Raw genomic sequence first — 9,057 nt, forward strand, 5'->3', positions numbered from 1 at the left:
TTGTGGCAATTCCCAACCCTACATTTCAGGAACTTAGCTCGCTAGTTTTAGATCAAAACTCTGGCCTTCTCACAGACTTATACTATTTAGAGAGTGAAAATGTAGTCAGAGTCCAACAACGCATCAGACTCAGACCCCAAACAGCTTAACACACAAATGTCTAATTGTTATACTCTTTTTTTTAAGTAAACAAAAAAATGCTAACAGTATGCTTTGATTCTTTTTCCTGTTTCCAGTTAAAACTGTGGATGCCAGATTCTGACAAGAGAGAGAATGAGTATCTGTGGCTGCAATCGGTGAGTGATTAATTCTGTCTGGTGCAGTTCAGTCTCTAAAAACACATCTACCACTGTATAGTTTTTAAGGGTATGGTAAGGAGGTGGGACACCTCGAAAGATTCATACGTAACAGCGCTGAACAGGGAACTGGGAAATAGATTTCTGAGACTTTCTGAGGTTGGGGTGTTTCAGTTGACCCATAATTTCTCGCTACACCGCTAAATGGGACAGTAAGAAATCAAAGTAATTCAATGTGAAGTTAACGTGCAGAGCATGAAGCCATCTTGAAATAAGATGCAGAGAGCCATACGCAATTTTGCGCCAATTCCTCTGCTCTCTTGAAAGTGCACCCCTGCTGTGGACATGGGCTCAGCAGATGAGTGATGCTTTGGTGGACTTTGATCCTGAGCCTCAGTTTGCCCTGATACAGCCGACTATGATTCCTTCACAGTAGATTTGACTCTTTCCTCATAAAACCAATTTCTTGGTCTTACACAATGTTTATTTATACACACATTGAATATTGAGAAATATAAGACTGAACAGCTTAACCCTTTAATGGTATGCTCAACCGTTAAACTTAACATAATCTTATTGAGTTAAGTGTGCTAACTGGTTGAAGTACGGTATACAGAGAATACTGTTGCATGACAGTGTTAATATTGTCTTCAAGTGTTGAGAAATGCACAAGATGATCTTTCCTTTGTTTTAATTTTTTTGCGTGACTATTAAAGGGTTATAGGGCATACTTGCAGTCTTAGGTCAACTTACCATTTCGGATTTTCGCCACTGAAGTACTCTGACAAACAAAGAGCTAAAACTAGAAGTACATATTTAGCAACAGGTAAACTCAAACTAAAAGTATGTAAATATGTAATGTATTACATGAATTTTACCAACAGCTGCAAAACAGTATATATAATCATTTAAAACAGTAAAAAAAATTCATCATTAGTTTAATCATCCATTTAGCAACATTAGACTTTCATGTTAGCCAAAGTGTGTCAGGGGTTTCAGCCACTGCCCCAGGCATCACATGACCAGAGGAGTGTCTGCTTAGCCAGTTTACTGTAGAGACAGACACTGGAATGGCTCTCACTGTAATGTGTGGTATGTGGGTAGACACTCACACACACACTCACACACACACACTCACACACACATCAGCACATTTCCAGCCTGTGTATATAAACAATGAAGGCTAGCGAGTAGACGCAAGGTCATTTGTACTGTTGGTGTTAATCTCAGAGTTAGTTTCATCCAACGATTTGCACAAAAACACCCAAGTACCTCTCTACAATGGGCCCTGGCAGTCTCTCTCTCGCAAAGATATTTCACAGATCAGCAGCAGATAGTTACAATGCTGTTGGATAGACAGGTGAGTAATTTAAAATTTTGATTTGTTGCTGGTATCTGTTTTGAAACCTGTGGCCTATCAAGCTATAGGCTAAGCACTTACATATTTTTTTTTTTTATCTGATATTGTTTACGTTTGGGCTGAATACTTAATATTGCTAGTATTTTGCCTGAAGTGAGGTAACATTAGGTGTATCTGATGTTTGGCCTGAGTTTGACCTTAGTCTTTGAATAGGTTAATGTATAATGAAGTCCAGAGTTCAAGAATGGTAGCTACAGCCAGCAATTTCAAAGTTTAGGTCCTACTTTTTATCATGTTTAGTCAATGGATTGTATTGCCTGTGTGTACATCCTTGCAAGTTTGCAACTATAAACCCAACCAAAACAACCCTTTGCAATATCTCTTTGCAATATCTCTTTGCAATATCTACTCGCAGCTTCTTACTCTAACGATTGGTTATGTTTTCTATGGAAGTCCGTACAATTTCCCTTGCCAGTGTTACAGTTGGTTAATTGGTAATGATGTCTCATCATTTTTTTGCTGGTGTTACCTCCATTCTGTTGCAGATGTGCACGGCCGCAGATTCGTCAATTCTATAAATCTAGTTCAAAGTTGAACGGTCAGATTGTCTTTAGCCAATGCCTGTAAACTGAAGCATGAATGATGCCTGCATAAAACACATACATGAAATGGAATGAAACCCAGTCATGCTTTGAAAATGTATGGCTAACTGCTCGATGTCTAAAAGCAATTTGCAAATTGTTTGTATTATATTGTGTTCCCAAGAAACGGCTACACTCATGTTAACTTGAGTGAGTAAAAGGTTAACACAGTTGACTGTGATCTGGGGACAGGAAGCTCTATCGTAAGATCAGAGATGCGAAGCTGGTGTTAAGTCAAGCCTAGTTTTGTTCTCATTTCCAAGGTCTCCTATTTGTTCTAGTAATTTATTTTTAACTCTGCGTCTGTTTTTTTTTTTTTTCAATTCCATGTCTTTGTGGTCTGTTTGACTTGTATTGCAACAGACTACCGTGCGTGACTTTTTGTGACAGCTCGACAACTCACGTGTTGTCAAAGGTCAGTCACTTCAAGTGAAGTAGGCTACCATACACCAGGCTACGTGCGCAGTGAGTGGGGAAGTTCTGTAGCCTATTCGCTTGTCGCGCTGTACTTACGTTACAGTTTTGTGGTTCTGATTTCCTCAGATCTCTACTCGTAAGTGTGTTGACTTGTTCAGCAAAGTGATCTAAAAAAAGAAGCGAGATGATATATGCATGCGCAAGACGGGAGGAGCATTAGGCAGACACAAGCAATTGCAAGAGTTGTGGCATATCACAAGCTATGCGTATCTGCTTTAACACGGTTAAGCAAATTAGTTTGATAATTCATTAGTTGGCCAGAGCATCATGAATGTTGACCGTTCTATATGGCATTTCGGTGACACTAGCCCGCTGCTGCCGCTCAACCACAGCGACCAGCGTTTGTATCCATTGTCTTTTCCTATGAAAACAAGACATGACTGTAAGCTGTATAACATTGCTACGAACATTAATTTGGTGGTGATCAAGTTTGTATTGTGATGAAAAAGGATCAGGTCAGGAGAGACCCTTTTCTGTGTTGACAATGACAATGTTGGCGATGATGAGACAATGCACCGGTCTGATCTGATCTTTTGCATATTGTGTAGAGACGGAGCACATTGTGCAGAAATGTCGATGGTCTGTCTGACTGACTTTGAGGAGTACGCTAAGCAGCATCTCTCCAAGGCCACCTGGGACTACTATGCCGCCGGAGCAGATGAGTGCTGCACCAGAGACGACAACCTGCTGGCCTACAAACGGTAAGTGAGACTTCAGTGCGAAACACCATCCACACCACACTGTGTTCAAAGAACACACAACTCAGCAAAGAGCTGCCTTTCGATATAGTGTATGCATTTTTATTATTCAGATGTTTTAGGACCAACATGGCCCCCATGGTCTCCTATGTTAACACTTGTAGCCTGTGTACTTTACCTGGGTACTTTACCTGTGTCATCTAAGACTAGCCACAGGGTCAAAGGAAGTGATGTGACCCCTCAAAGTGAGAGGTTATAGGGTTAGACCAGGCCATTCTATGAGTCCAGGGCAGGACGCCATGGCAGCTTCTCAGTGCAAAACAGAATGGAATAACAGCCATGCTGTACACTGTATAGTGACCGTTAGGGCATGATCGGACGTAAAGGTCAAAAGGTCATAATGGAGGACTTGTTCCTGTCACTTTTCCCCTTTGACGTTCCACTTCCGTCCATCCCTTCAGAATCCGCCTGCGGCCTCGGATCTTACGGGATGTGTCGGTGAGCGACACGCGGACCACGGTCCTGGGAACAGAGATCAGCTTTCCTGTGGGCATCGCACCCACCGCCTTCCACTGCCTTGCCTGGCATGAGGGAGAGATGGCAACAGCAAGGGGTCAGGAGTGCTCCACTGCCACTCAAAATGCCACTCAGTCTTCTATGGAATTGCTAATGCGATGTGTAATTCAGATTAATTAATTTTAATTAATTAATTAATTAATTGAATTCATTAATTACGCAATGCTTTTTTTTATTTGCTAATACATAGGTCATGTACTAACTCATAGGATGATTGGATCAAAAGGATATTTTATCTTTATTTGCTAGGAATGCAGCTTGTGTAGAATGTTGAATGTTACTAGGCAGTATATTTAGTCACCACTAGAGGGGGATGTAACACTTAGTGGGGATTTTACTAAGACGTCCATTATGTTTTGGAAGAGCATTCAGAACACTGAAAAGATTTTTGACCCCAGAACAATTCTTTCTCTCTCTCTGTCCTTTTATTTTATTTGCTGCCTCCTTGTATTTCTATTTTTTCCAACTTTGTCAAACCATTTCACCTTTCTTTGCGCCACTGTCTCGTCCTCATTATCTCACCGTCTACATCTTGTGTCTTTCTTTCTGTCTCCGTCTCTCTGTCTCCTTCTCTCTGAATGCCTGTGTCCTTATGTAATTGTCTCTCTCTCTCTCTCTCTCTCTCTCTTTCTCTCACTCACTCTCTGTCTCCCTGTCTCTCTCTGTCTCTGTCCCTCTTTCTTTGTCACTCTCCCTCTCTCTCTCACTCTCTCTCTCTTTCTCTCTCTCTCTTTCTCTCACTCACTCACTCTCTCTCTCTCTTTCTCGCCCCCTAACAGCCACGGAGGCGGTGAACACGTGCTACATCACCAGCACCTACTCTACCTGCTCGGTTGAGGAGATCGTGGCAGCAGCGCCCAACGGCTACCGCTGGTTCCAGCTTTACGTGTACCGAGACCGCAAGCTCTCAGAGCAGATAGTGCACCGCGTGGAGTCGCTGGGCTACAAGGCCCTGGTGCTCACCGTAGACGTGCCCTACACCGGGAAACGTCGCAATGACATCCGCAATCAGTTCAAGCTCCCGCCGCACCTCAAGGTCAAGAACTTTGATGGGGTCTTCCAGGTAAAGCTGAAAAACTCTAAATATAATACAATTCTGTGTTTTAAAGAAATACTATTACTGCTACTGCTATTACTACTACTAATGATAATAATGGTATTAATAATAATACAAATCATTTTATCAAAGTAAATGTAATTTAGTAGTAATCCACTTTTGAATAGACTGCTTGACTCCGCTTTACTGCCTTTACTGTGTGTATTGAATCATGAATCTCTGTGACCTTTTGACCTTTTTTTATTTATACTTTGTCTTTGTACTCGTCTCTGACTGGCTGGGTGCCCTGTAAACTTGCACCCCTGTCAGTGTGTACCTCACTGTTGTCCCATCCAGGAGAGTGCTGGCCCCGAGGAGTACGGCATCCCCGCCAACACCCTGGACCCCTCCATCAGCTGGAAGGACGTGTACTGGCTGCAGTCTCTCACGCGGCTGCCGATCATCATCAAGGGCATCCTGACGAAGGAGGACGCCGAGCTGGCGGTGGAGCACGGCGTGCAGGGCATCATCGTGTCCAATCACGGCGGACGACAGCTGGACGGGGGACCGGCTACTGTGAGTGAATAGCGAGTCAGGGACGGAGAAATTAAAGTGATTCACTAGCTTCCAGACAGTTCTGTAAGTCACGGTTGGTAACTGCTGGTTTTCAGGCCAAATATGTCATGATTTTCCCTTTCTCAAACAAACTGCCCGTAGCTCAACCAGTTGTCTAGTCCCCTGTCTGCTCGCCTCTCCTCTGTTGCAGCTTTCAGGTGGGTGCTGGGAGGAACAGATGTTAACCCAAAGCATTTGATTTTTTTAGATTAAAGAAGGGCCACATACACAGCAGATGCAATCAAAATGGATCCCAAGCACAAAAGTAGATATAATTCACAATAGCATCAGCAAACATGCACTGTGCTTCAAAAAGCTCAGACCACAAGATGCAGAAAAAAATTGTAGTCATGAATAGTAGTGTACCAGGAATCAGACCACCAGGAGGAGAAAAAGCTTAGTCATGAATAGTAGTGTACCAGGAATCAGACCACAAGGAGCAGAAAAAGCTTAGTCATGAATAGTAGTGTTCCAGAAGTCAGACCAGCAGAGAGTCAAGGCTGGGACTCAACCACCCAACCCAGCATTAGAATTGCAAGAACGGTATCAGCCGTGTCCCTCTCAAGGCCATAGTGGATCTCCTTTGTGTATGAGGATGTGTGTGTTTCTGTTTCTGTCTGTGCGTGTGTGTTTCTGTCGGTGTGTGTTTCTGTTTCTATCTGTGTGTGTGTGTGTGTGTGTGTGTGTGTGTGTTTCTGTTTCTGTCTGTGTGTGTGTGTTTATGCCGGTGTGTGTGTGTGTGTGTGTGTGTGTTTTGTGTCGGTGTGTGTGTTTCTGTCTGTGTGTGTGCAAGTGAGAGAGGGAGAGAGTCTTTGGATGTGTGTGGGTGAGAGAGTGGATGAAGGTCTTTGCTTTGTGTGTGTGTGTGTGTGTGTGTGTTTGTCTGGCCTTCACTGGGCTCATTCTATCCACTGTCTGTGTTTATCAGATAGACTGTCTGTCGGAGATAGTGGACACGGTGCAAGGCAGGATCGAGGTCTACATGGACGGGGGGATCCGCACGGGCAGCGATGTGCTCAAGGCCGTGGCCCTGGGAGCCAAGTGTGTGTTCATCGGCCGGCCCGCGGTGTGGGGCCTGGCTTATAAGGTGAGTGTGTGTGTGTGTGTGTGTGAGTCTGTTTGTGTGTATATATGTGTGTGTGTCTATCAGTGTGTGTGTGTGTGTGTGTGCGTCTGTAGGTGTGTATATATATGTGTGTGTGTGTGTTTGTCTGTGTGTATATATATGTGTGTGCGTGTGTGTGTGTGTTTGTGTGTGTAGATGAAGAAGAGCTAAAGTTGTGTCTTCAGATGTGTGTAGAAGGGTAAGTAGGTGTGTGTTTGTGTGTATATGTGTGTATGTGTCTATGTTATTTCTATCTCTGTACCTCTGTACTCTGTAAGCTTGAGTCTTAGTTTGGGCCAACTCTCTCTCCGTTTGTGTGTGTGTGTGTGTGTGTGTGTGTGTGTTTCATTTGCATTTGTGCATTTGTGCGGTTGTAAGTGTGTGTTTCTGTGTTTTTTTTCTGTGTTATTTTGAGTACGGTAAGACCAGGGTCCTCTCTGGGTGTGTTAGTGTGTGTGTGTGTGTGTGTGTGTGTGTGTGTGTGTCTGGGAAGGCTTGACCTCCCACCCGACTTCCTGTGGTCAAACTGCTACTTCCTTAACTGAGACAAGCAGTCTTTTGCTTTTGCAAATGAGCAGACTGTAACCAGACTGAAAACTCTTCATTATATGGGTGTAACACGGAAGTTCTCAAAATACTGCCATTATGATTATTATTATGCCAATTATGCCATTATGCCAATAAAGATTATGTGAGTTTATAGTGATCTGGGTGATATGGACTCGCTGGGTGATCTGGGTGATATGGACTGACTGGGATCATAGTTTTACATGGCAGATGTGCCTTGCTTTACTCTTAAACTTGCCTTCCTCCTTGAGTTGAGTTGGCTAATTAGCCCCCCCCACCACATCAGTCAGTAGATAGTTTGTTTTACACATTTGGACAACTGCTTAATAAGAAAAACAAATAAAAAACACCTTCCCAAGCACATAGCCACTAAAACAATAAATATAAACATGACTCATAACGGTACATGTTCTTCTGAGAATTCATGTTAAAAACGTCTCCTTAAATGTCCCTCTGGCAATCTAATCTAGTACTGTCTGATGGTCTTCTCTCTCCTATGAACAGAAAGCCACAATCAATGATGTGGCCTTAAACCATTTTAATTTGTCCTCTTGTCTTCATATTTGTTTTGTTTTGTTAGTTTTACTGTTTTCTTATTGAATAATTCATTAATTAATTAATTAATTCATTGATTGATTTATTGATTGATTGGTTGGTTGATTTGTCTTTGTGTTGTTTAGTGATGTTTTAAGGGTTTGACCATCTATTTATTCCTTGTTATTGGCTGTTCTTCTTCTCTCAGGGTGAGGAAGGAGTCAGAGAGGTGTTACAGATCCTTAACGATGAGTTCCGCTTGTCCATGGCCTTGTCGGGTAGGTACTGACCTTGTGTGAACGGGAACAAGGCCTAAGTCACTCTGTCTCACTTTGTCTCACTTTGTCTCACTCTGTCTCGTACTTTTCACCTCGCAGGATGCCGAAATGTTGCCGAGATCAACAGGAATTTAATTCAGTTCTCCAAACTTTGACCCGGGCAGTCTGGACTTAAACCATAAGGTTTTGACAGGCCTTTTCAACTGCAGCGATCATCGACCCAATGCTATTAACGGCTAAAGCCTTTAGTCTCTGCAAAGGACGGCGCCAGACGAGCCCAGCATGACTTCAGCCTTAATCGGTCAGGACGGAAATGATATCACTTGTGATTTTAGTCAATCTACGTAATTACTGGCTGGTGTTTTACACCAGCTAATCAAAACACGAGATCCACACGTCTTCTTTGTGGTATATATTTTTTTTCCTTCATTTCTTTATTTCCTTTTCTCTCTCTCACCTCCTTGGGCAGCGGAGTTTGTAACTGTGTGTGCATGAGTGCGAGTGTTTGTGGACTGGTGGAAGATGCGATTTCTTTTTTTGGGAGTCTGGACGGAGGGGCACTTTGAGACCAGGACGGAGGGGCACCACCTAAGCGACGCTCAACCTGGGTGGTGTTTTGACCCCTCAGGTGGAACTACAGGAACCATCTTGTGAACTTTCATCTGGAATTGTGATAATTGCATATAGATGGTGAAAGACCTGTTACGTGGGAGAGATATTAGGGCTCAAAGCTGAATGCCAGATAGGACACTATTGTTTGTTTGCAGAGTTCTCAGTCCCTTATCTTGAAATGGTGGTGTGATATGGTTTTGTATCTTTAAGACACAATGAGATTATATGAATCAATCTTATTAAAATATATTTTACAGCACAT

General features: G+C 42.9%; 1 protein-coding gene across 6 annotated transcripts; it reads left to right on the forward strand.

Annotated features, from left to right (window-relative positions):
• The first annotated feature begins 236 nt into the window (after window positions 1-236).
• Window positions 237-9,054, forward strand: hao2 (hydroxyacid oxidase 2 (long chain)). Of its 6 annotated transcripts, none has more exons than XM_031582947.2 (8): window positions 237-296; window positions 3,323-3,475; window positions 3,934-4,085; window positions 4,828-5,111; window positions 5,415-5,660; window positions 6,628-6,786; window positions 8,114-8,183; window positions 8,283-9,054. In XM_031582947.2, the coding sequence occupies exons 1-8, from the start codon at window positions 274-276 to the stop codon at window positions 8,336-8,338; spliced, it is 1,143 nt and encodes a 380-aa protein (XP_031438807.1). In that variant the 5' UTR covers window positions 237-273; the 3' UTR covers window positions 8,339-9,054. The 6 variants fall into 6 exon arrangements, with proteins under 6 accessions (XP_031438807.1, XP_031438809.1, XP_031438814.1 ...); XM_031582949.2 differs by having other exon boundaries at window positions 5,442-5,660; XM_031582954.2 differs by lacking the exon at window positions 237-296 and adding an exon at window positions 1,565-1,656.
• Window positions 9,055-9,057: the final 3 nt, after the last annotated feature.

This window comes from Clupea harengus, chromosome 2 (assembly GCF_900700415.2).
Source record: "Clupea harengus chromosome 2, Ch_v2.0.2, whole genome shotgun sequence".
In the NCBI taxonomy this organism is placed as follows: domain Eukaryota; kingdom Metazoa; phylum Chordata; class Actinopteri; order Clupeiformes; family Clupeidae; genus Clupea; species Clupea harengus.

What these genes read in the sequence shown, in the direction of transcription:
- hao2 (XM_031582947.2), top strand. Translation starts at nt 274, where the DNA reads ATGAGTATCTGTGGCTGCAATCG. An exon ending in AGTATCTGTGGCTGCAATCG is followed by an intron (nt 297 to 3,322) that starts GTGAGTGATTAA and finishes CATATTGTGTAG; the next exon opens with AGACGGAGCACATTGTGCAG. An exon ending in AACCTGCTGGCCTACAAACG is followed by an intron (nt 3,476 to 3,933) that starts GTAAGTGAGACT and finishes CCATCCCTTCAG; the next exon opens with AATCCGCCTGCGGCCTCGGA.